We start from the raw sequence: 27,208 nt of genomic DNA, 5'->3' as shown, positions 1-27,208 counted from the left end.
TTTAAATGATTGGTGTCCTCATAGGATGAGAGCAAAGAATGATGCTCAGTATCTTTGAATCCATCTCCATCCTATCAACTCCTCACAATAGATTTCCTCAAAGGCCACTGTCTTGCGGGGAGATACTGTGAGGTGTTTGCCCCTGTTCTGCATTCACCTCACACTTCTCCTGCAGTGTTAGGTGCTGTCACCAGACACATTAGAGAGGCAAGAAAGAAAGCTGGGGTGGAGGAAGCCACTGTTTCACTCTGGATTTTATTTTGGATTAAATGCATTACTGTAATAGCATAGCCTTAGGTTTTGGTTTTAGATCCAATTTGCAGTTTCTATCTTCTGACTGGGGCGTGGAAACTCCTGAGCCTGAGGGTTGTTCCTGGAAGGCACTGACCGACTGTTGTCATGGTACTGTGAATGCACTGCTGATTCCTGCTGCTCCCTTTCACTTAGCTGCTCACCCTCACTCTGCACTCATCGCATTACACCTTTTAGGTCTGCTGGCTTCACTGTCTCTTACTGGGATACCTTGTTCACTTGTATAAATATAAATAGTTGCAAAATAGATGACAGCTCAGTGAGCACCAGCAGAAGGTCACTGCAGGGCTGGGCCCACTGCTCTCTGACAGATGCAGCCCTCAGTGAGAAGAGTGGCAGCTCCTCACCCTGCACTGTATACTGCAGAGGGGGAAGTGCTTCTGCACTCACTGTTTTCAGTTTGTCTTTGATCTCCTCAGGCCCCAGCTCCTAGGTCCTCTGTGCTTCCTGACACAGGACTCAGTGTTAGGTCCTTTCACCCACCAGGCTCAGCATTTCCAGGCCCTCATCTCCACATGCTTCTCATTCTTCATAGTTTGATCTTCATCACAGCAGCCTCTGCCTCCCCATGTATGACAGGGACAACTTTCATGACACTGCTGTCTTGATTGGCTCATGCCAGGAACAGGAAAATGTATTTTTTATAAATAATCACCAAATACTGTCTATGGAAGTTTAGTTTGGAACTGAAATAGTGTCTTGGTTGGGAACCTACGGCGTTCACAGGCAGGAGCAATTTGACCAAAATTGTAGATGCAGATGTGAACGATCAGTGATGTCCTTAGTCTGGGCAGGACTGGGTGCGCTAAAGTAGAATTGAACCAAATCTGACATACAGTTTCCTATCAGCAAACAAATTGGCAGTACAGTCCTTGTATATTAACAGCAAAGGGCTGTTTTCCTTATCACCTATCTGAGGGCGGTATTTTTAACTTCCTGCAGTTTGGAAAATTCACATACACTCATGGCCAGCTCAAGGTCTCACAAGTTGTAAAAGATGACAGTCGGATAGAAGGTTCCCTGGACCTGGAACACACTAAGAACAAATACTAAAAGATCAGGAAGTGCATCCCAAAGGAGACTGCCCTGCGGTGAGCTTAGAGGGATTAATGCTGTCTGCTGCACTTCCGCTGCCATTATCGTTTACTAGATGAGAGAGACTCAAACACTTCACATTCACATGTTACTGATCAGTACAATCGCAGCACTCAAGGTTTTTGGTGCAATTGTGTAAAGGAGAAAAACACAGCCAATGTTCTGAACCAAGGGCTTCATCTCACTGCAAGGTCCTGTTCTGGGTGAAAAGCTGTCTCCCAGAGACTGGCTCAACTTTTTGTTCCTTGTCACCTTTAGATAGGCAATTCGAGAAGCCCACCAGTCCTCACCTTAGTGTATTTTGAAACCATCATTCATTTCACAAATGTTTTTCTGCATTTCACTTTTCCCCCTCAAAGATTTTGTCTTAATTGTCACAGTTTTCCAAAAGCAAGTGGAAAGTGCCTGGAAACTGTGGGCTTCTGTCAGCTGTCTACAGCAGCTAAGCCTTTTTAGGTCCACAGTGGCAGGCTTACACAGGGCTGGCATAGTAATGAGATAAAGCCAGGTCAGTGCCAGGCCACTCCCTCAGACACTGATATAGGTGAAGCCCACATGGCCAGGCTGGGCAGTCCTCACCACAGCCGGACAATGATGCTTAGCAAGGATGCAGTTCCCCACCATGGGGCCATCATGTTCTCCCTCTTAGGTGAGTGCGTCATGCGTCTCACTTCACATCCACTGATGTGGTTGTAGAATTTGAAATCCAAACATTCCATAGGCTTTGTATTTGTACATGTGGAACCTCTCTGTTAGCCATTCCACAATCTGAAATTTAAAACACAGGCCCGCTGACATTGTCATGACCTAATAATGCTTGTGTTTAGCTGTCAGTTTTGTTGAAAAGCTTAGCTGTTACTCTTTCATTTTTCACTAAACATGTTTCTTAAAAATTTTATTACACTGGGGAAAAGTTTTACAGTTTTATATAGCAATTTTACAGCAGATATCTGTGAGATATAGCAAAAAATAAACCAGACATTGTTTCTAAATTTTCTCTGATCTTTCTGAAAGATATTGATGATTAAGGGAAGGATGTGTTTATGGCTTCCAAGGGATTTGCAGGGCAAAGAAGTGTGATTTACTCTGAGAACGCCACAGCCCCCTGACCAGTGTATGTATGAGGCTGTGGAAAGAGAACAAATGAGAAGCAGGAATTCTACAGCTATTGGAAGTCACAATAAAGGGAGAAAAGGTATAAGTTTTTTTTTTTTTTTTTTTTTTTTTGGATAGTGGGTTTTGCTTCTCCTGTCTAAGAGAATATAAGGTTTTGATTTCTTTTCAACATAGCTATTTTATTTTCAACATAGCAATTTTATTTATTTGCAGTTATTTTGTTTATTATAAAATGAAAAATCCTGCATTTTTCATTTTAACCACACTTTGTATCTATGATCCATTCATAAGATATTTTCTGAAGCAATTTCATTGTTCTATAAATTAAAAATACAATAATTAATGGCCATTTGTCACAGTGATACAATTAGAAACGGTAATTGGTGATTTTAATGGAACACAAAATTCATCATTATCACGTTTTAGTGAAATGTTCTGACTTTATTGATTTTATTTTATTTACTAACATATTCAACTAATTTTCATCAAATTGTCTTACAGCATTCTGATGAGAAAATTAGACACAGAGTACCAATTACATCAATATACTTATTTCACATAAGGATAAAGCACAAATCCTACATCTCCACTGAAATGTGAAAAGCTAATGCCTTATATGTTCCCAAACTATTTAAAGTAGTAACTTTACAAGAAAAACATGTGCTTACTTTTGTAAATTGTGGATATAATTCTTTAGAAACACAAGCATCTTTTATTTTTTTCTCTTTTTTTCATCTTTTATTTTCATTGAAATTTATGCACATCTTACACAGGTCCACGTAATTAAAATAATAATGTCTAACTACTATTAGCATATTCATGCATATCAATAAGTTGAATAGAAGCAACAAAAATGTTCATAGATGAGTGAATAAACAACAAATAACAAATATTACATTCACCCTTAGGAGGGAAGAAAGTTCTGACACATGAGAGACAGTGGGTGAGCTTGGGGACCCTGAGCTCAGTGAAACAAAGCAGTCACACAGACACACTGGTGCACACACACAGAGCTGCATGATTGCACTGACAGGACCTTTGCAGAGTAGTGAAATTCATGTAGAAAGAAAGCAGATGGCAGGTGCTGTTGGCCAGGGAGGGAAGGAAAACAGTTTCAGTGATGAATGTAGGGAGGATGCAAGTTGGGGCCTCTGCATGGAGGACATGCTTAGCAATGACTCCCAGAGTAGCACACATTAAGCTCAGAGCCTCACCCACATGCCTACAAGTGCTGTGTGGCTTTACAACTGACCTATTGTTCACATCATCTTCAAAATCTAGGACAGTCCTGAAATTAGGAGGCTTGGAGGTCCTTCCAGACAGTGAGTTCAGGAATTTATTTAGTTATTCAGCACTGTGAGCCCCTGGAGGCAGACTATGCAAAGCACATTGCACGAAAGTGCAGAATACCTGTTTCTGTCGTGGTTAACTTTAAGCAAATAACCGAAACCCTCCAGCCCTGCATGCAGACCGAGTATACTGCTCAAGCGCTGTAACTAGGGGTTGTGCCTCTACTGCCCTTTGGGCTTAGGACCTGTGTTTATGTGGGGTCCGGTGTGTAAAGCACAGACAAAGGGAATGCCTTTGCTGCCCTGTGCTGAACTAAACCATGCCCCAGTGCAACAGTTAGCTCCCATGTCTCTGTGGTGTGGGCGTCTTGTCCAACAAGCTAGAACAGCTCTGGCACTAGCAAATCAGAGACAGAAATGCCCTTCATGGTACAGCTGCTGATGGGCTAAACAATAAATTTATCACATTTGATGTTAGATTAAAGAAGTTGAGTGTTTTGGCTCCTTATCTGGTTAAAGTTGTCTCTATGAGGATACTGCTTTGATTACAGCAAAGCATCTTGCTACTCTTAGTAAATGTGTGCATTTAGCACTATTGCCTTGCCTTCTGGAGAATCTAAGAAAATCACAAATGTTTTCAGTGTACGCCTCTGCAAAGTCAAACTAAATTTAGAAACATCTCAAGATGTAGTTGTCTGAAGTCTCAGTGTCTCCACATAACTGACCTGGTTAATTTTTTTGAATAGTATGTGAGAACGTCTTTCCGCTTGATCAAGGAATGCCAGGGAAAGTTCTATGAATTGGTAGTGTTAAGTCAATTATGCTTTATTATAGACATGTAGCTTGATTAGTTAAAATCTAGCTTGTTTATCACCATCATTTTAATGATAATATTATTTACTATGGTAAAGAAAAAATGGAGACAGAACAGCAAAATCTTAGCATCAAAGTGGTTACACACTGAAAATATCAATGCACAAACATCGTGATATTAAAGCAAAAATGTTCCACATAGAAGAAAGCAGAGAACCAGGAGTTCAACTACAATGTTTAATGCTTATAAGAATAAACAATCAAATTTGCTCTCCACAGAAGTAGAGGTGCAGTTCATACCCATGGCATTTTCCTATACAGCCAGGAAGTTAATTTCTTCTGTTATTCACATCTATGACGTGAAGGCAAGAACGAGGAAACAGTATTTCCATTTAACCAATAAAAGGTAATTTTAGAATTTAGTCTCTTTTAGGGAACAAGATTTAGCTTAAAACCTGAAAGACAAAGATTAACTTAGTTAGATGTGTTCAAATGTTTAAACAATAGAATCAAATTTAAATCTGTTTTAATAGTAACACGTATTGGATTTAGTTCATGTAGCTGATATTTAGTTTAAAAGTAGAAATAAGCGCTTCATAACAACTGCAGTTGTCAATATATTTTTCTTTTCATTGTGAAATAATATTCAAGATGTTCTACACATACACAGTTATCTTTTTAAACTGTCATATAAATGCCCACTTTGCTGGAAACAATGTACATAGTGCAGTACTACTCTGTGCAAAGAAACAAAGCCCGGAGTGATTTGTAGAGAGATGGATGCAAGTATGAAAAATGTTAATTGAAATCTTCAGACATTCAGCTTTTAATATCACATGGTTTCTCTTTTTTGAAAAACTTAACATACATAAATCACTAAATAAAAGTTCTGTTGTAGACAGAAAGATTTCTCGGTTTGATTCAGGACAAAATTAGAAAGCTAACACAAGCTTAAGCTTGGCACATAAAATCAATGGCATTTCAAAACCTGCAAGGATAACTTTCTATTTTCTGATGTTCTGGTTGGTCTCCTTTTTCAGAATGCAGTAGTTTGCCATCTAGAAGTCCCTGCCTTCCTTGGTTATTTAATTCCTAAGTATTTAATTTTTCCTGAGGCTCTGTGAATGGAATTTTTTTTCTGAATTTGTTTCTAGTGTGTTCATGATTAGTGTAATGGTTGCTATTGATTTTTGTATATTCATTTTGTGTTCCGCAACATTACTGAATCTGTGCTCTACTACAAAGAAAGGTACACTTAAGTCATTTGTAGGAAAAGTGTTGCATCTGAGACCATATCGGACATGTGAGACCACATTAAATATCACATTTCATGCACTTCCTACATGAGAAACCCAAAGGATAATGAGGAATAAGATAAAAGATGGATAAGAAGAGGCATGAGACAGACCTTTCTGAAAGAGGAAGGAGAGCAAGAGAAGGAAAGGAAGGAAATGCAAGGACACAGGGAAAAAGATGTGTTATCTACCTGCATGCACTCCCCACAGAGAAGGTAGACCCTGTCTGGAAGGATATTCAAGAATCACCGACAGAGTAACCTATGTGAAAAATGACCACCAAATTGTCTTTTCATTTTATGACCACCATAACATTAAAAAAAGAGCCACATTTCTCAAATCTCTACACCTCAGAAAATCCTCTTAAATTATTTCCTACTTTGTTAGAGTGTTAATGTTGTTCCTAGGACCTCATCACTCAAAAAGGCAAAGGTTATATGACTTAAATTTGCTTTATTCAGTTTGCTGGAACACGAATCCCACACTTTTGTAAACTAAACATCCAGCACTGTAATGCTTTGCAGATAATTTGTTCACAGTGCTGGATTAGTTGCTTTTTAGGATGGCTAAGAACACATTTCAGTGTTTCAATTTTATTTTAACAAGTTTATCTGAAAATAAGATGCAACTGAAAAAATGTGAGCAAGCAACATGGCATAAGCTAAAACACTGGTCACAGCAGAGCACTGTGTAGTTTGTAGAATGATAGGCAGGGAATTTAGAACAAAACTCTTACACAAACAGGGAAGCAGCTCATTTGTCTTATAAAATGTTTGTAAATGTAATATAGACTTTGAAAGAGGAAATGAAATCAACTTGCTGATTGAACACTACAAAAAACAAAACAGCTATGAAATGAAATATTTTTCTCTGTCTGAGAAGTCCTGTTTCATACCTTTAAAACATGAACTTGATGTACATTTAAGGATAACTACCATGTGTAATAGAAAGCCAGCACAAATGTAAATGATTAAATAAGTAATTTCTTCTCATACAATGATATTGGTGTCACGGAGGGCAGAAATGACACTTAAATACAATGCGCATTTCATCAAGAATTTGGATTTATTATGGTAATTAGCATTTTAGATGAGAAGCACATGCCATGAAAAGGCTAGAAGATAGAAAAAGTTAATGCTAATATTAGATCCAAGATAAACAACTCACAAAACCCAGAGGAAAGATTTCAAGTGGGTTTCTTCATGTTGACACAGATAATTTCTTTGAGGGTTACATATAATCAAGTCAATTTTTCACATGAAACATTGCAGTAATGAGATATCTCTCATCTCTTTTCCATCATCAGCATCTCTTCTGGTTGAAATCATGGTGCATGGGAACACCACCTCGGATTTCATTCTCCTAGGACTCTTTGACCATACCACAGCCCACCAGTTTCTTTTTGGAGTTGTCCTGGCAGTTGTGTTCACCTCAATTATAGGCAATGGCCTCATTGTTCTCCTGACCCACCAGGACTCCCAGCTGCACAAGCCCATGTACTTCCTCCTCAGCCAGCTCTCCCTCATGGACATCTTGCTGGTCTGTACCACAGTGCCCAAGATGGCTCATGGTTACTTGACTGGAGAGAAGTCTATTTCCCAGGCTGGATGTGGGCTGCAGATCTTTTTCTTTCTGACTGTGGGGGGTGGAGAGTGTTTCCTCTTGGCAGCCATGTCCTATGACCGTTATGTGGCTGTGTGCCACCCACTGCGGTATGCCACCCTCATGAGCTGGCAGATGTGTCTGACAATGGCTTTGGGGTCCTGGCTACTAGGGGCATCTGATGGGGTTATGCAGGCTGCCGTTACCCTCAGCTTCCAATTCTGCAGCAGACTTGAGATCGATCATTTCTTCTGTGAGGCCCCCACATTGGTGCATTTGGCTTGCGGTGACACCTCTGCCTTTGAGTATTTCATGTACATCTGCTGTGTGCTGATGCTCCTCATTCCCTTGTCCCTCATCCTTACTTCCTACAGCCTCATCCTCGCTGCTGTCCTGCGCATGCGCTCCACAGAGGCCCGTGAGAAGGCCTTTGCCACCTGCTCCTCCCATTTGGCAGTGGTCAGTCTCATTTATGGAGCTGCTATTTTTGTTTACATGAGACCCACATCCTACAGGTCAGCCAACCATGATAAGGTGGTGTCAGTCTTCTACACCATCCTCACCCCTATGATGAACCCCCTGATCTACAGTCTGAGGAACAAGGAGGTCAAAGAAGCCCTGAGGAAGTGTCTGAGGCAGTGTGGTGCCTTAAAAAGTGACTGACAGTGTGTTTATTTGCTCCAACTTTAAAGACCTCCCACAGCCAGTGTTTGAGATTTCCTACAGAGAAATCTTTCTGAGTACATCAGCTTTCTCTGTTTATTTCCCTTATAATTGTGAATGAATTAGCATACATTGGACTGTTTGCTTTCACTAGCAAGCAAATTTTTATTTCTCATAAAAATTTTTAAGTCACAAAGCCTTAGGAAAAATCTGTGGTACACTCCCACAATACCATTCCATTCAAAGAATAAGGCCCTTGTGCGATTTTGAGAAATCATTGCTTTCATTTGTTGTAAATCAAGACAGAATTTGCTCTGCACTTAATGCTTAGATCTGAGTGTTTTTCCTCAACCAGTTTTAACCCATTTCTGCCCTTGGAATTTACAAGTATGATGACGATATAGTCTCTGCCTCCTCAAAGATTCCCTCCGGCCTTTGCCTTTGAAAATCCACACAGGTTGCAGCTACAAGTTTGATTTCCATCCCTATTCTTTAGTTTACCTTACTATAACACTAAATAGCAATATAAACTGAAATTAGAGCATTATAGTGCCTTGACTTTTCTTATGTAAGTGTACCAAGTTTTAAAGTCTTCTCCACATTTTCACAGCCCTCAGTTTGCTCTTCCCTGTGGCCACGTAGTATTCTCTGCGTGAACATATTTCTGTTGGTCCATCATTTTGTTGAGGGACCTCTGCTCTGTTCACTCAGCGGTGGTATAAATAAAGCTGCTACTCACCTCCTTTGCAAGATCCTTTACCTCTCTTGGTACAAGTCTGATGAACTTCCTCGCAGTCTATTTTCAATGTTTTTGTCTTATTTTAGTCTCTGACAGGGATGAACACTAATTCCAGATGCTCCAGATATTACCAAAGCTTTTTCATTTTAGCCCACTTTCTTGAGTTATTAAAAACTAATTTTCTCAATTTACATTGTCAAGATAAGTAATGTGATTGAAAGCTTTAAATTTACTTACTATTGTTTGCATATTTTCCTTTGTAAAGCATTGCAGATTTGAGGGAAAAGGACAATCCATAGCTGTTTCAAAGCAAACAAATTTTGATTCAATAACAAAAGAATACATACATTTATAAGCCTATTAGAAGTTTTGAATAAAATTATATTTTGTCTTTTTTTGTGAATTCTACACATTTGCTGCTTCAAGTTTAGTGTTGGTGGTCATTTATTGTCAGAAGTTTAGTAATTTCATGTAGAGGAAGTGTATATGTAATAGATTTCTCCCAAATTCTACATGTGAATTGAAATTCTTCATTTTGGTTTTGCCTTGTAACAATTAAACCTATTCCATCTGTGGAATGATTCCCCTAAAAATCTGAAAGCCTCTCCTTAGTGTGTTACTTTTGCAGGAAAATAAAATGACAAAGAAAGAAAGAAAAAAAAATAGGAGCGAAACTGCTCAGGAGATATTTCTTATCTTTTGTTGGCAAATTATTGTACAAGTATAAAAATTTCAAAGCCATAAATTTGACATTTGTAAAGAAAATCTTGATTTCACAAAGGAAAAAAGTACGACTGCGCATTCACATTTATACGTTTCATCAGTATGATTCATTCACTTTCTAAGACAAAGTTATGAAATTAAAAAAAAAAATCTCTAAGACTGGGTAGTTTAAAAATTCATATCTGGAGACCAAGCTGTTGGTTACTTCCATGAATTTTCTTTTCCGGAGTCCTTTGTTTGCCATATCTCTTTCCTCCTGATTATGATTTAGGCAGAACTGTTTTCCCATCTCCTGTAACGTGGAAGCAGAGAATCTGCTGAAGACACTGCACAGGCACAGAGCAACAGATCCTTCTGCAGGGCCTGGAGCTGTTGTGGAATTACTATTTGAAGGTGTAGAAAGATGCCAACATGAGAATTTGTCCAAACCTGATGTCATGGTTGAGACTCATTTAGGTGTCTCAGCCAACTTACTGTGTGGTAAATCTTGTCTGTTCAGATAAACACAGGCCCACTTGATCAGTAGCTGTTTTGTTGAATACCTCCTTTGCACATTCACAAAGTATTGTAAATGAGCATTTTATTCCACACTGACTGAACACAAATAGTGTACTTTATAGCACAGCTAAATAGTAAATAGCATTATAAAAATATCAGAAATGATTTAATATAATTAAATACCAACATAATCAATATAAATCTTTCATTCAGTATTCCTTCTGTGAGTACATTTAGCTTGCTGTTTCACTTTTACTTTCCTCTTTCAGTCATAGCCACATCCTCGTGAAGTGTGTTCAGTGTTAATTCTCATTTGTGAAGCGTTTACATGTTACTAAGCTTTAGCCTTACCCAAAAATTGTGCAGAACAGTTGGACAAGAAAATCAGTTAATATAATGCAGGTCTCTAACATTAAACACATGGTGACAATAAGTATCCCAAATACATAGTATAAAATTTAAGCATTGTGTCACAATTATGTAACTAGAATCAATAAAAGAGTTTGGAAAATATCATTGGGATCTTTATAAATCATAAGACAATGCACCATTTAATAATTACAGCATCCATAAGTAAGTTTTTCCAGCCTAAAATGTAAAAAAGAGATGATCAGAACTTGCAGAAGTGTTGGGAGAGGAGGAGGAAAGAAGTAAAAAGATTCAGATGCTGTATTTATGTGTATCTAGTTCCAAAGATGAACGCATTCATCATGTACCACACACATGGACTAATTAAGAATTTATTAAGATGAGTCATGTACATATAGAAACTCTCCACAATCAATGTGCAAACGTGCTAATAAAGATAAAGGTAAAACAATAAGGTATTTTAAAAGAGGAAAAATAAGAACATTAATAAATATTAAAAACAGAAATAAAATACTTTCTGACTGCCTTAGCATCTTTAAGTGAAATAGAGAACAAAAATTCTTTTCACTTTTCTACAGTTAGTGGAAATAATTGGCTCATATACCACCAGCTTATTTCACATGAAATAATGTAATCTCAAATTCACAACTGATGCCAGTGAAAAAATAAGTAATGCATTTCTCCTCAAGGAAAACTAAAAGTGATTATATAGCAAGCAATTTACCCACAAGTAACAGAATATTAGAAAAGCTTACATATTCATAAATATATATGCAGTGCTAGAAAGTGGAATGTAACAGTTATTATTCAATTGGAGATATATATATATATATTATATATATTATATATATAATATATATTATATATATATATATATATATATATATATATATATATATAGCATGTTATTGAACAATATCACTCCAAATTTTATTAAACAGAAAATCTAATAATATAAGTGAAACAAAGATTATTCATTATATACACCGGCCACTAAAATAGGCTAATACTCATTAACATTCAGATGACTGGTTATAAGTTTCACTTTAAGTTAAAAAAAAACATAAAAATAACTTGATAAGGACAGACTATGAGTGAAACTCATATATAATTATTTGAGCAATCTTTTGCTTTCTTCAATAATCTGAATATGTATAAGAATATAATGCCACACAGGTATGTGAAGAAAATCATTTGTCCCTCTCTCTGCACCTCTCATCCTAGCTGTGTACAGATGGAGATGAGAGTCAGTGGGAAGCTCTTCCTGGCATTAAGTGAGGCACTTTGCTCACAGCAGTGCTGACCAGTCACACACTAACTTTGTGTGAAGAAGTTGCTATAGAAAAGCCTTATGCATAAAAAAAGAAAAGCCTTATGCATTATTTTTGAAACATATCTTTAAGAACATATGATTAGTATAAGCTTAAAAGCCTTACAAATACAACTTTTGTATTCATTTAAGTTATATTTCTTTGGGAAATTAATAGCATTTTTGATCATAAGGATCTAAGTTCAACATCTTTTAAAATGTTTGCTAGAGATAAATGTTAATTGTTACAAAGGATCTCCACTGACCAATACTCCATTTAACTAGGAAAAGAAGTCATGGAAATGGGAATGACATGATAGTTGGTGTAGTGGAGTAGTATCTAAGTTATACAGATTCATGTCAATGCCTTGCATGTTTGAAATAGTGAAGTTTAGTCACTCTTGTTTTCCTTGGTGGCAAAGAATTGTTTAAATGGTAACACGTGACAGTTAACCTTAGCTGCTCTCTTGGCTGCTGTGAACACAGCCTTCAATGGGGACAGCACAATTCTGGGTGTGCCCAGGCTGCTCATGGAGGTGTGACTCTGAGGACTGTGTTTGGTCTCCAGCCTATCCTTCCTGTTGGTGTTTCCCTGTGCTGCTTCTTGTCCCTTATAGTAGGAGAAACTTAGCTTCACCAGGTCCCATAGCATGCAGGAGATCTGGAACTGAGCCTTCTTAAAGTGGAAGCCCAATTAAATCTCTCCTCCTGTAAATTATGGATAACAGACATTTTCACAAGCAACACAAATCTAATACATCAGACTTTGTTTGCATTGTTTTAAGTTTAATTCTTATGGTACTGAAAGAAATTTTATTTTATTTTTACTCAATTTTTTATTTAAAGAGAGAAGAAAAAAAAGACATAAAAAAAAACAATGCAGTAAAAGGGTACAAATAATACAGTATTTCTAGAAAAAAATATATACAGTACGAAATCACCAGTTAACAGACTACACATTATCTTCCCAGAAACAGTTGTCCATATCACTAAATTAAAGCACATAAAGTGAACATTCATACAGTAGAATTGGAGACAGTTCCGTCCAATGATCCAACAAGAGCTGTTATATGGTTTTCCGTCCTACACTCTCGAACATACCTGCGGTTATATCCCTTAGTCCACCTTACTTTCCTCTCTTTTTTACAGTAACAATTAGACTTTTAGAGTTTTTTTTTTTTTTTACTCTCATGGTTCTTATTACTTTTTTGAAGAGAATAAAAACAAATGTGACTAAGCAAAACAGAGTCAGTTAGAACAGAAGGGTGGGCATAGTACATGATGCAAAAATAGAATAGCAGGTGATCAAAAGTGGTTACCATTGGGCCTCTTGCTATTTTCAAATTGAGTTGTCTATATCATCAGGTATAATAAAATTGATCAAAACAATATGGAACAAAACCAATAAAATCTACACTGAGGACCCTACAGGACGTCAAAAAAAAAAAAAAAAAAAAAAAGGATGATAGTCAATCCATATTGGGCATCATAGTACATCTTATTGCCTTCAAAGTGATTGTCTATACCCTCAAACTTGATACTATCAAACAAAATAGAATATATAATAATCAGACAGAACAAGATGGGGAGAACAATACTGGGGTTCAAGTCAGGTTAATAGGACAACAAAAAAGTTACTATAATATGTCCCATTATTCTTTAATTTAGTTTTCCTTTAATTAAAAAAATGAGAGAAAATAGATTAATTTAAAAATAAGTGGAAGATTGAGATAAGAGAGGACATTGTAATAGAACAATGCAGGGCAGAACCGAGCAATTCAAGCATCATTGTGTTTCACCACCAGATAATCTAACATAATATTAGTCACCATAGTGCCTCTTTCCTTAAATTATTTGAGTGTAACTTCACATACTGTAATATCAAGCGTATCTAGACAGTGTGAAGCCTTCCAAGAGAATGCAATAATTACAGGGTATTTAGAACCTGTTAATAGAAAACAAACAATGGTCTATATTATCTCTTTGCCTATAAAGAGTTTTATTTATACTATAGCTTATAGTGAAATATAGTAAGATACAACATGTTAAAACTAGTGGAAACAGATGTACTACAGCTTGATGGGACTTTAAAACAAAACGATATTAAATCAGCACTAGCTTTTATGTTGTGTTGCTTTCTTCAAAATAGCTATTCGTGCTATCATAGATACTAAAATCAAACAACCCAAGTTAAAACCATTGCAGTTAATGAGTGAAAACATTATATGGCTTCAAACCAATAAGATTGGGAATCATGATTACCACATACTTCTATGTATTCTTATCATTTCTTACACTAGGGAAACTATTTGGTATTTATAGATGTGAGTTTGATTTATTTCACTTATGAGTATGGTCTCAAGCTGCATCCATTTATTTATACATGTCTCAATGCAGTCATTTTTTACAGCTGAGTAGTACTCCATTGTATAAAAATACCACAACTTTTTTATCCATTCTTCAGTCGATGGACACTTAGGTTGCTGCCAAGATCTGGCTATTAAAACTGTGCTGCTATAAACATGGGTGCACATATATCACTGTGGTATGATGATTTCAGTTCTTCTGGGAATATGCCTAGAAGTGGTATAGCTGGGTCATATGGGGCTTCCAGTCCTAGTTTTCTGAGAAATCTCCAGACTGACCTCCACAATGGTTGCACTAGTCTACACTCCCACAAACAGTGCAGGAGAGTTCCTTTTTCCCCACAGCCTCTCCAGTATTTGTTGTTGGTGGTTTTCTTGATCTTGGCCATTCTTTCAGGAGTGAGATGAAATCTCAGTGTGGTTTTAATTTGCATTTCTCTAATGACCAATGATGATGAACATTTTTTCATATATTTATTTGTCATTTGTATTTCTTCATCTGAGAATTGTTTATTCATCTCAGATGCCCATTTTTGGATTGGGTCTTTGAATTTTGGGGGTCTGATTTTTTTAATTCTTTGTACATTTTAGATAGGAGTCCTTTGTCTGAGGGGCAGTTCATTAAGATCTTTTCCCAGTTTGTGGGTTTTCTTCTCACCATTCTGGAGACTTCTTTTGATGTGCAGAAACTTTTTAATAAGAGATGATCCCAGTTATTGATTCTGGGAAGTATTTCCCGTGTGGTTTGAGTCCTGTTCATGAATTCTTTACCTACTCCTATATCTTCAAGGTTTTTACTCAATTTTTCTTCCAAGAGATTTATCGTTTCTGTTTTAATATTTAGATCTTTGATCCATTTAGATTTTATTTTAGTACATGGTGATAGGCATGGGTCTAGTTTTAGTTTTCAACATAGGAGAGCCAGTTTTTCCAGCACCATTTATTAAAGAGACTGTTATTCTCCCAGTGAACATGTTTGACCCCTTCACGAAAGACAAGGTGGTTGAGTGTGTTTGCAGTTGTGGTTGTATCTTCTAATCTATTCCACTGATCTTCAGCTCTGTTTTGGTTCCAGTACCATGTTGATTTTACTACGGTTGCTTTGTAGTATAATTTCAAGTCAGGGATTGTGATATCTCCTTTCCTTGCCTTTGCTGCTTAGAACTATCCTTGCTAGTCTAGGTCTCTTCTCACTCCAGATGAATTTTAGGAGTGATTTCTCAAGTTCTATGAGGTATGTTGATGGTATTTTTTATCGGGATTGCATTGAATCTGTATAACAGTTTTGGGAGAATGGCCATTTTCACAATATTTATTCTTCCTATCCATGAGCAAGGGATGTTTTTCCATTTTCTGAGATCATCTTCAATTTTCATTTTTCAGTGTAATATAATTTTCCCTGTACAGGTTTTTCACCTCTTTTGTGAGAATAATTCCTAGATATTTCATTTTTTGGGTTGCTATTGTGAAGGGTGTAGTTTCTCTTATTTCTCTTTCTGTGACTTTGTTGTTAGTGTATTGGAATGCTATTGATTTTTGAGTATTGATTCTGTATCCAGCTACATTACTGAATTTATTTATTATATCTAGGAGTCTTTCAATGGAGTTTTGGGGATCTTCATATAGAGTATCATGTCATCTGCAAATAATGATAGCTTAACTTCTTCTTTTCCTATCTTTATGCCTTTTATTTCTCTCTCTTGTCTAATTGCTCTGGCTAGTATTTCCAGTAGTATATTAAATAAGAGCGGTGATAAGGGACATCCTTGTCTTGTGTCTGATTTTAAAGTAAAGGCCTTCAATTTTTGGCCATTTAGAATGATATTGGCTGTTGGTTTGTAATAGATGGCCTTTATTATATTGAGGTAAAGACCATCTATTCCAGTTTTCTGTAGGCTTCTTATCATCAATGAATATTGGACCTTTCCTGCATCTATAGAAATGATCATGTGGTTCTTACTTTTGGCTCTATTGATATGGTGTATTACATTTATTGATTTATGCATATTGAACCGTCCCTGTATGCCTGGGATGAATCCCACTTGGTCAGGGTGTATCATCTTTTTGATGATTTGCTGCATCCTATTTGCCAATATTTTATTGAGGATTTTTGCATCTGTGTTCATTAGGGAGACTGCTCTGTAGTTCTCTTTTTTAGTTGGGTCTTTCTCAGGTTTTGGTACCAGTGTAATATTTGCTTCCAGGAATGACTTAGGAAGGATTACTTCCCTTTCAATTTCATTGAAGAGTTTGAGGAGTGTCGGCATTATGTCTTCCTTGTATTTCTTGTAGAATTCTGCCGTGAATCCGTCTCGGCCTGGGCTCTTCTTTGTAGGTAAGGATTTAATTACATTTTTGATTTCATTAGTAGAAATTGGGTTATTCAATAGTTTTACATCTTCATGACCTAGCTTTGGTACTTCATATGCTTCTAGGAATCTGTCCATTTGTTCTGTGTTATCATACCTTTGAGAGTAGAGGTTTTCGAAATAGGTGTTCATGATTTTCTGTATTTCTATAGGATCTGTAGTGATTTCTCCTCTTTCATTTCTTATTGTGTGAATTTGAGCTTTTTCTTCCCTTTTTTTAAAAAATAAGGTTGACTAGGGGCTTATCAATTTTATTTATTCTTTCAAAGAACCAACTCTTTGATTCATTGATTTTTTTTTTTTTAGTCTCTATTGAATTGATTTCTGCTCTGATTTTTATAATTTCTTCTCTTCTTTTGCCTTTGGGTTTGACTTGCTCTTCTTTTTCTAGATGTTTGAGGTGTAACATCAGGTTATTTATTTGTATTCATTCTGTTTTCCTGATGTGTGAACTCAGTGCTATAAATTTTCCTCTGAGGACAGCTTTTATTGCATCCCACAGATTCTGGTAAGTTGTATTTGTGTTTTCATTTTCCTGTAGGTATTGTTTAATTTCTTCTTTAATTTCCTCTGTAACCCACTGATTACTCAAGACTGTGTTATTCAGTTTCCATGTCTTTGTGGGAATTTTGTAGTATCTTTTATCATTAATTTCTAATTTCATAGCACTATGGTCTGATAGCATGCAAGGGATGATTTCAAATCTTTTGCATTTATTTAGATATGTTTTGGGAATTAATATATGATCTATTTTAGAAAATGACCCATGTACTGCTGAGAAGAATGTGCATTCTGTTGTTGTTGGGTGGAATAATCTGTAAATGTCTAGTAAGTCCATTTGTTCACAAGTGCAATTCAGTTCTTTTATTTCTTTGCTGATTTTCTGTCTGGTTGATCTGTCCATTGGTGTCAATGGTGTGTTGAGATCTCGTGTTAGAATTGTGTTACTGCTGATTTGGTTTTTCATTTCTGTTAGTACTTGTTTCATTTAACTGGGTGCTCTGGAATTTGGTGCATATATATTTAAGATAGTTATCTCTTCCTCTTGGAGTTTTCCCCTAACCAGTATGTAGTGACCTTCATTATCCCTTCTGATCATTATTGGCTTGAAGTTCACATTGTCTGCAAACAGAATAGCCACCCCCGCTTTTTTTTTTTGGTTCCTGTTGCATTAAGTATTGTTTTCCATCCTTTGACTTTCAGTCCGTGTGTATCCTTTTGAGTTAGATTGGTTTCTTTTAGACAGCATATGGTTGGATTTTGTTTCTTGATCCATTCTGCCAGTCTGTTTCTTTTAATTGGTGCACTGAGTCCATTTACATTAATGGTTATAACTGTTATATATTGGTTTATTGTGGACATGTTATCTTTCTGCTGTTGCATCTTTGTCTTTCAGTTCTGTTTAATTTTCTGCTTTGTTTAGTGGTTTTTTCCTAGATGCATCTAGGCTATCTTTCAGTATTCTTTGCAGGGTTGGCTTGGTGATCATGTAGTTTTTCAGCTGTTCTTGGTCATGGAAGTATCTTATTTCTCCATCCATTTTGAAGGACAGTTTTGCAGGATACATCAGCCTATGTTGGAAATCATTGTCCTTTAGGATCTGAAATAATTCACTCCATGCTTTTCTGGTGTGATTCTGATGTTTTTCTTTATAAGTGATCTGTCTTTTCTCTCTTACAGCTTTTAATATTGTATTCTTTTGTTCGATTTCTGGGATGGCCATTGGGTGTAGTTTTATTTTGGTTATGGCTGTTTGGAGTTCTATATGCTTCACTGATCTTAATGTCAGTTACCTGTCTCATGTTTGGGAAATTTTCAGGGGTTACTTCTCTAAATATCCTCTTGACATCCTTTATGTTGTTCCCTTCTTCTTCATTTATCCCTATTAACCTTATGTTGTTCCTTTTTGCGTCATCTTGCAGGTGTTGAATTGTTATTTCCTGATTTCTTGTTATTTTTAAAAGATCTTTCCTTTCCTGTTCACTGGCTGCAATCTTGTCTTCAAGGTCTGATATTCTATCTTCACATTCATTGAGGTGGTTTTTACAACTTTCGATGGAGTTTTTGATTTCCTGCATATCTCTTTGCATCTGCTTTATATATTTTGTTTGTTTCTTACATTGTTCATCCAGGGATTCTATCTTTTTGTCTATCTCCTCAAGTTTTTTAACTGTGTCTTCTTTAGATATGTTCAGCATCTCCTTCATTTCTTTTATCATTTCTTCTTTTATCTGAGAGATTATTTCTAGTTTGATTTGCTTTAAGGCTTCCGGGAGTTGCTTCTTTATTTCAGTTACAATTATTTTAGGTATTTCAGGTATGTGGCATATATTTTCTTCTATGCACATGGCTCTTAGGCTTTCTTGCGATGGGCTGGATGTTTGAGACTGCATTTTGGTCTTTTGTTTTGTCATTTTCCTATATTTTTGTGCTTCAAGTTTTGTTCCAAGTGAGGTAGAGAGGTCAGCCAGGCTGGGACAGAGGTCCCTGCTTCCTCCTTACTCACTGATTTCCACAGGAAGCGGAATCCTGGGCCCCAGGCAAAGAAAACAGTTCACAGGCCTTGGGTGGGATTCCCTGCCTCCACTGGTCTTACTGGACCAACAGGGAGCAGGAGGAGGCAGGCCCGCAGGAGAAGAGGAGAGCTCCAGGCCTCAGCTGGACTAATGCAACCCACAGGCAGCTGGATCCTGGGCCCCAGGCGAAGAAAAGAAAACATTTCATTGGCCTTGGGCGGGGTACCCTGCCTCCACTGGTCTTACAGGAGCAACAGGGAGCCAGAGGAGCCCTGCAGGTGAAGAGAAGAGTTCCAGGCCTCCGCTCTTGAAAGAAATTTTATCCAATTACCTTCAACCAGTCAGAAAAATTCAAAGGTCATAAGCATGAGATACAGTACATCAACATAGATTAATATACATGAACACAAAACTCCTTCAACAGAGAAATATTCAAACTAAAAGCCAACTGAAATTAAATCACATTTTAAAAGTATGATTAAGTGTTGCACACTGGCAAAGTATTCTAAACTATTAGGCGTAACATTTGGATTTGAGATAGATCGTTTAAAATATAGTAATAGAGTGAAGGCAATTTTGAAAGCAAAGGGAATTTTAAACTTGTATATATAATACTATTCAAGGGACTGGGAAGTGCAACCTGTTTTCATGGTTAGAAAGCCCCAAGCTTAAGGAGCCATGGCACTCCGCATACCAACTGTAAGATAAGTGTAGCTCAGCCCGGAAAGAATGCTTCTTTACTTCCCAGGCACAGAGAGTTATTACCCAAAAGTAACCTCTGCATTCTCAGAGAATGAGGAACTATTCCTCTGTGTTGTATGACAATAACACCATGTAGTTGCACTTTCTGTAAGAATGAATTCTGCCTAGCAATTCAGGATAAAAACATGTGTAACCAACTTTAGGATGTGATGTGATCTGCCTTATGTACTTCCCGCTTGCAAACTTACATATACAAAATCCAAAGCTGACTAGGCTGAGGATTTGGAACTGAGATTCCCTTCAACCCACTAGTGCAATAAAGCCGTATGTCTTCCAAAGTTCCTCTGGTACAGTGTCTTCTGTCTGGTCTGTTCTGAATACAGTAATAACAATTTGATAGGAATAATTGCATGTAAGACAAAATTTGGGACAGTATGTGAAACACCAGCTCTCCAAGGTTGAGATTTCTATTTCATTTGGCTAGATATTTTTTATAGAAAATTGCAAGTCCTTCTTAAGAGCAAGTCTCATATCTATGTAATTCTTTTTTCCTTTATGTTTGATTAGAGCCATTCAACTGACACTACAGGGGTGAACTTCTTCCTTCTAGGGCTCTGATCACACCCAGTTGCACCAATTCTTGTTTTCTCTGGTGCTCCTGATTTTCCTTGCCTCCCTGGTAGGCAACAGTCTTAGGATCCTTCTCATCCTGGAGGACCCCCGCCTGCACACGCCCCTGTGCTTCTTTCTCAGGCAGTTCTCCCTCATGGACATGGTGCGATAGTGGTCAACTCCCTGCTGCGCATGTGCGCCATCGCCCTGGTGAGGAACTCAGTGCTTCTGATTTTCTCCTGCTGTCCTGGGCCGGTGGATGCAGGCCCGGCTGCCTCAAGCTCACCAGCCGCCTCTATGGGAGATTGCCCACTCTTTCTGGGTGCCCGGTCCTGGTACATCCAGTCCATTTGCAAGCAGTGACCTCTTACTGCTCCAGTCCTCCCCTCTTTAATACTCACTGGGTGCTGAGACTGAGCCTAGCCTCCTGCGCATGCGTCCAGGCTGGGTGCTCGCCAGCAGCTGGGTGTGAAGGCCTCCTCCACCGCACCTGAGCCCAAAGCCCTGGGTTGTGCTCAGCACTGTTGTGTTCATCGCTGTGATGCCCAAGGCTCCAGGTCTCTGCTGTTCATTCTGTCATCACCCAGTGTTGAGCCCCCTTATCTACAGCATGAGGAAAAAGCAGGTCAGGAGGCTTTGAGAAAGTGGCTCCAGACACACATTATGTGAATAGGAAGGAGGAAAATTTGCCAAAGTGAATGCTCTGGACATTTACAAATTATTAGTTTATTTGTCCCACTGCAATGTCTTTCTGTACATCAGTTTATTTTGTTCTCATTATGCTATTTTGCCTTTGGTATTAATTATTGCACAAATGAAAATCATCACTGATTAAGCAGAAGTCTTAGGTGGAAGGTTTGGCTTCCTTGTGCTACTGAAGATATTTACCAAATTTCTTTTGAAATAAAATAGCATTTGAAAAATAAAGAGTCAAATCCATATGTACTTCCTTACTTTCATCTGTTACAGGATTTCATTTCCTATGGACTATCAGTCCTTGCAGTTAATATTCTGGAGTAAAATTTTACATCAGCCTATCAGTTCACTATATTAATTCAGCTAATATACAATAAGAAGAAATATAAATAGGCAATTTGTATCTCTGGCATGATTTTACTCAATCAAGAATACGATTCTGAAACCTAGGAACTGACAGTATATCACACCATATGATACATACTCTTTAGTACATTTTATAAATTATACCTGAGTGACATGTAGCTAACCATTAGAGTTTTCATGAAGTGAACTCTGTTAGTGGTTATGGTACATACAGCAACTTCCTGACTTATGAGTTCTCTCCCAAAAGAACACTGTATGTTGACAAAGTGAACTTACACACCTCTGACACCAATGCATATTGCTTCGCACTTCCTTGTGGTCCCTCCACATCACCACTGCTTTTCTTCTTGTTTCTGGGTATCCTGGACGCTCACTGAGCTCTGCACTCCTGCATATTGTGGCACAGTGGCACAACTGTGACAATATCTGCCAGACTCATGAGGCATCTCTGTGATTTATTCCTATCTTTGTTCACAATGAGATTCATTCGTATCTGTGAAAGTTCACAACTAAAATGTTTGTAAGTTGGGACCTTACTGTGTGTATAATTTACTTAGTGTGCATGTAGTGTTACACATGATTGTACATTTAATTATACATATACAGTCTCAGACTATGAATTATTTCATATATTCTGAACAAAATATGTTTTTATATATTAGACACATCAGTGACATAAGTATACAATATATAAAGCCATTTGAAATATATTAAATGTTTCAATATATAATATATAATTCTAAATATATAAACAGTACACACATATAAACAACTCTATATGAAACATTTATGACCATGAATTGTTTGATGGACCCAAAAACTTCAAATTGTAATAGAAAAACAAAATCTCAATTTTATATCAGATATGAGTTCCATATATTTTCAGTGAAATTCATAGTGATTGTTTCTTAGGCTGTGTCATTATGTATACATGTTTGAGGTGTCACATCAGGGATTATTGAGTTCAAAGAAAAAACTGGAATAATCTCCATTATACAATGAATATTATAAAATAGATACCTGCAGTAGACTGCATTTTCAGATTATGACCACAATGCAACTACCAATCTGCAAGCTCCCCTAAAACTTTCCTAGTTTCCTCCAAAAAGCTGAGACCAGCAGGTTCACTCTGGAATCTTGTGCGAATCATTGTTTCCATGAGGAACTGTGTGCAAAGCAGTAGTGATTTGATGTTGACTCCAAGAACAAGTCATAAGCATGAATCACCTCAATTTTCTACCTCAAAGATTCTGTGGTCTGGATCCTGTGGGTGGAACACTTGTGGAGAGGTAAACCTGGAGAGAACTCCAGGCCTGCTGTCATTGAACATCCTGATAAATCAGGGATCTGCTCCATGCTTTGTGTTTCACCATATTGAAATCAATATGAAGTGCAAATTTGAGATACCTGGATTGGCTCCACAAAGGTCAAAGCTGAGCTGTCTCTCAGTTTCTGCTCAAATGCCTGTTTTATGACACAAATCAATGAAGGTTATTGTTTTAAGCAAGGAATGTTTGCTGTAGCCTGAATTTAGCAATATTAAGTAGTATAAAATATGGTGCATGAAAGAAGTGTTTAGCTAAAATTATTACCAAATTTACAACATGGCTCTTTGAAGCAATATGTCAGAGCATGCAAAAAGTGCCTTGAAAGAGGCCACTACGGAAACTCAGATGCTTCAAGAATTTCATGTACATTGTGATCAGGAGATATTTAAGCTTTTTCAGTATAATTGCCTGGGTCAGTAGCAAAGGATGTTAAATGCTGGAAGACGTGGGAGAGATTGGAGAGAGGAAAACGGGACATGATCATGGATTAAGTCTTTGGTATCTGTCACCTCACAAAGAGAAGGAGTGGTTGGGGTGAGCACCACGTCAAAGGCAGTTGGGGAAGGCTTACTGAAGACAACCTGTGGGAAGGATCACAAAATGGTGGTCAATGTGAGGGGCTGTGAGACAGCAACAAGAAGGAGGGGTGGGATTCAGGGTGTTGTGGGGAAAATGTTGATGGTGGAGCAGTGGAGGAGCAGGAAGGGAGGGAGTGGTGAGGTGAGGAGGACAAGGTGGTGATGGGGGAATAGGTAAAAATATTTCTGTAATCTTATGTCCAATGAGTTGTGCCACAGCATTTAACCGGATTGCAAAGAAGTGGGCCATGCAAGATATGAATGACCATTTTGGGAAAATTAGAAATTAAAGAAATCAAGGAGAAATTCAGGGTATAAATATCAAATTTAAAGTGTGGGAACAGAGTTTAACAATCTGGGGATACAAAGTCAGAAGCTGAAAATAATGATATGACAGGTCATGGTATCAGTAATACACTGAAAACAGTAAAGGCATGTGGAACCTGCATCCAACAGCCGCTAGTTTGCTCAGCCAAACCAACCAGCCAAACAAAGAATCCTGAGATTATAAATAGTTAAAGGATCCTAGAAGATGACTGAAAAGTAATAAAAATTTAACTGAGGCCATACAGAAACATCCCCAAATCTGGAAAAGAATTTTATATTCAGTGACAAGAGGCAAATAGAACTTCAAATAGCCAGAATCAGAAAAGTTTCTTTGTGCAATATCATCATTAAAATCTGAGAAATTCAACACAAATTGAGTCTTAAAAACTGTAAGAGAAAAGCAAAACGTTACCTACAAAGTCAAGACTATCAGCTTTCTCAGTAGAAATTTAAACGAGCAGGAGAACTTGGAGTACAGTTTTACCAGCCTTAAATACAATTTTAATTCAGATTTCTATTTTCAGTGGCATTGTTTGTCAAATGAGGTAGAGAAGTGACAATTTTATAAACATGAAATCCTACAAAAATTAATGATCACTAAAACAGCATTGAAGAAAATAGTTAAGAAAATCCAGAAGATGGACACATGGACTCCCACCAGCCCAGAAGCACTGATTAGCTAATGAAAGTGTTTTCATCTTGATTATTTATTTCATTTTTTCTCTAAGTTAAATTTGCATTATTTGATGTAAGTGTTTTGGTAAGTAAGGAAATGTCAGCTGTGAGTTTCACATAGTTTCGTAGTTCATTTTTAGCTATGACTCTCATGTTCCGACTCATCTGTGAAATGTAAACCGTGAAAACACTCAGAAGAAAAAACCGACATATGAAGAACTGCATGATACTACAAAAACTATCCATGAAACTTTGCACAGTCGGGGTCTGAGGCAAACCATTCTGCATTTATGGAACCCTGAATTTTTAGAAGGAGCAGGATAACAGCTCTGAGTGTGGCCTGCAACATCACCAACCACCTTCTCAATGTCCAGGTCTGCTGCTTTGATACATTCAAACGGAAGATGCACTTTCTTTTAAACCTGTGATGCATTTTCTTCTGAATAGAAATACACAGCAATGACTTTACCAGAAAGAATTTTTTTCTTATTACTGGGGATCGAATCCACAGCCTTGTGCTTGGCAGGCAGGCTCTTATGCCAATGCACAAAATCTCTAGTGACTTCTCACATTCTAACTGGTGTGGTTTCCATCAGAAGGTTTATTTTCAAATCATTCTTTTACACTCATAGATCTTGTATTTCTATTTATTGGTAGATAAATTAAGTCACAGCGTTGTAGGATATAAATGCAGGTTCCTGGGAACAGAAAATAATGAGAACAAACTGTAACATGTTATGAAATGAAGTTCCAGGTGGAACCACCCTGTGAAGCATCGGGCAGTGTAAAGATGGCTTGCTTTTCCTGTTACTCTGAAGTGATTTTACTATCTACACATAACCAGGGCCCCAGAACTAAATGAAAATATGTTACACAGGAAAAAATTAGCTGAGGCACACAGTGCGACACTGATTCCCTCAATTTCCTCCAAGAAGAAAAAGGTAAATAATCGTGCGCTATCACAGGCTTCAGTTTGTTTTTCTTTCCATTTTTTACAAGCTCTGAAATCAACCGGTTATGTTTTTAAGTGTTCCTCTATTGAATTTTAGCACAGTTAAGACCAAAATATACTACTTTGCTCATTAGTGTATTTATTTATTTACTTATTTATTTAGTACCGGAGATTGAACTCATGACCTCATGCTTACCAGGCATGCCTTTACAACGCTGAGCTAACTTCCAGCCACTGTTAGTGTATTTTGAAAATCATCTATTTGCAAGGACATATGTTTGCATTTAACTTTCATTTTTAAATGACTCTGTCTTATTTTAGTGGATCACAGCTTCCTGAAGCACTAAAAGCATATCAGCATTCTCAGTCACTATAACCTGTCCCTGGAAGTTCAGTGTCTTTGGAGCCCACAGTGCTGCACCTTTGTGGTTCAAGCTGTTTAATGAGAGCGTGGTGCAATCAGGATGAGGGTGAGGGGGCAGTCACCCCAGCACTGATAAAGCCTGGAGGCCCCTGCTGGACCTGAGCCCTTCTTGCACAGACACACTGCCTGGGGAAGTGCTGCTGCTGCTGCCCGGCCTGCTGAGCCCTTGCTCTCACTGCATGTGAGTGAGTAACTCAGTAATTTCCTGGTAAACCTGTGACTGCAGAGAACCATGTTAACCACTTGCTTCACACATTTCATACTGAAAATTCTCCAATAGCTGTCTCACTATTAGGGAACTAAATTGATGCCAGGGGAGGCTCCCATCAGGTTGATTGTCAGGATCTCCTGTCCATTCTGTCAAACACTTTGTCTGGCCTTATGCTATTTTTCAGAAAATATATTGATTACTCAGATCAATATCTAGCTTAAGAATGTCACAGTTTTAATGCCTAATTTGGGCAGTGGGTTTGGAACACTATTAAAGGAAAATTATAGGCAGTGCTTAACTGAAATATAGTTAGTACTGAAAAAGTTTTCATAGAAAAAAATAAAGGGATCCAGCTTCTATGCCTGCTCACAACACTGCAGAAAGACTGTGATTTAGAGGAAAGAGCCTACAGTTCTTCCACCGTCATGAGACAAAGCTTTAGAAGCAGAGGTACATGCAGTTAAAAGTCTCACAGCCGAAAGACAGGAAGAAAAAGTAAGTAAATATTTTACAGCATGAAATTTGCCTAACATTTTCTTAGTCAATTTTTAACCTGTGTTCCTGTTTCTGAGGATATTTTCATCTTATTTAAAAGGTGAACACACTCTAAATTATCTTCCCAGTGATAACAGTTCTGTGCTTTCAGAAAGATCTATAATAAGGGGTGCGAGGAAATCCCTGACAGCACAGGCTCTTTCTGCCCTGAGAGTGCAAAAGTAGACAGCGTCCTTCAGAACCTCAGGGCCCTCAGGCCTGCAACCATGCAGGCTTCATTCAAAGGTCAGCAGACTTCTGGCAGTGGCGGACCACAGATTCAAAAGCTCTGAACAGTGAGATTGTCCTGGGAACCAAGAAGAAATTATTTTTGTTTACTACTGGTTAAAGATCTAACATGTATCATTTACTTTAAAAAGTGCATTGATGTGACAGTGAAGAAACATTATTACAGAAAAATGATTTGAGCAACTAATCAAAGTGTACATTTAGCATTATAGTTTTAAGTTGCAAGACAACAGCAAGGTCATTGTTATTTTAAGCATGTGGCTCTGTGCAGCAGAACACAATGCAATACAAACCCCCACGAACTATGTGCTCTGTGCACCTGCTCCCTCTGTGATGGTTTCCGTGGGTGGTCAGATCCCTTGGCTTTGGAATCTGCTTACGCCTGGATGGTCAGAGGCTGGATCTTGGGCATCTTGGGGCCTCTCTCTACTCCTCACCCCTTGCTGCCTGTGCTGCTCCCTGACTCTGATTCCCAGCTAG

The 27,208-nt window shown here is 37.7% G+C and overlaps 1 protein-coding gene across 1 annotated transcript; it reads left to right on the top strand.

Annotated features, from left to right (window-relative positions):
• The first annotated feature begins 7,246 nt into the window (after positions 1-7,246).
• Positions 7,247-8,185, top strand: LOC100730595 (olfactory receptor 2T12-like). Its single transcript, XM_003479519.2, has one exon. It carries the CDS (start codon positions 7,247-7,249, stop codon positions 8,183-8,185), a length of 939 nt encoding a protein of 312 aa, XP_003479567.2.
• The last annotated feature ends 19,023 nt before the right edge of the window (positions 8,186-27,208 follow it).

Source organism: Cavia porcellus, unplaced genomic scaffold, assembly GCF_034190915.1.
Source record: "Cavia porcellus strain 051 isolate PalLab524CR breed Dunkin Hartley unplaced genomic scaffold, mCavPor4.1 scaffold_2, whole genome shotgun sequence".
Lineage (NCBI taxonomy): Eukaryota > Metazoa > Chordata > Mammalia > Rodentia > Caviidae > Cavia > Cavia porcellus.
This window is presented reverse-complemented; position numbering and strand designations above follow the sequence as displayed.

Excerpts from the sequence above, each read along its gene's own strand:
- LOC100730595 (XM_003479519.2), top strand. The coding sequence starts at position 7,247 with ATGGTGCATGGGAACACCACCTCGGATTTCATTCTCCTAGGACTCTTT.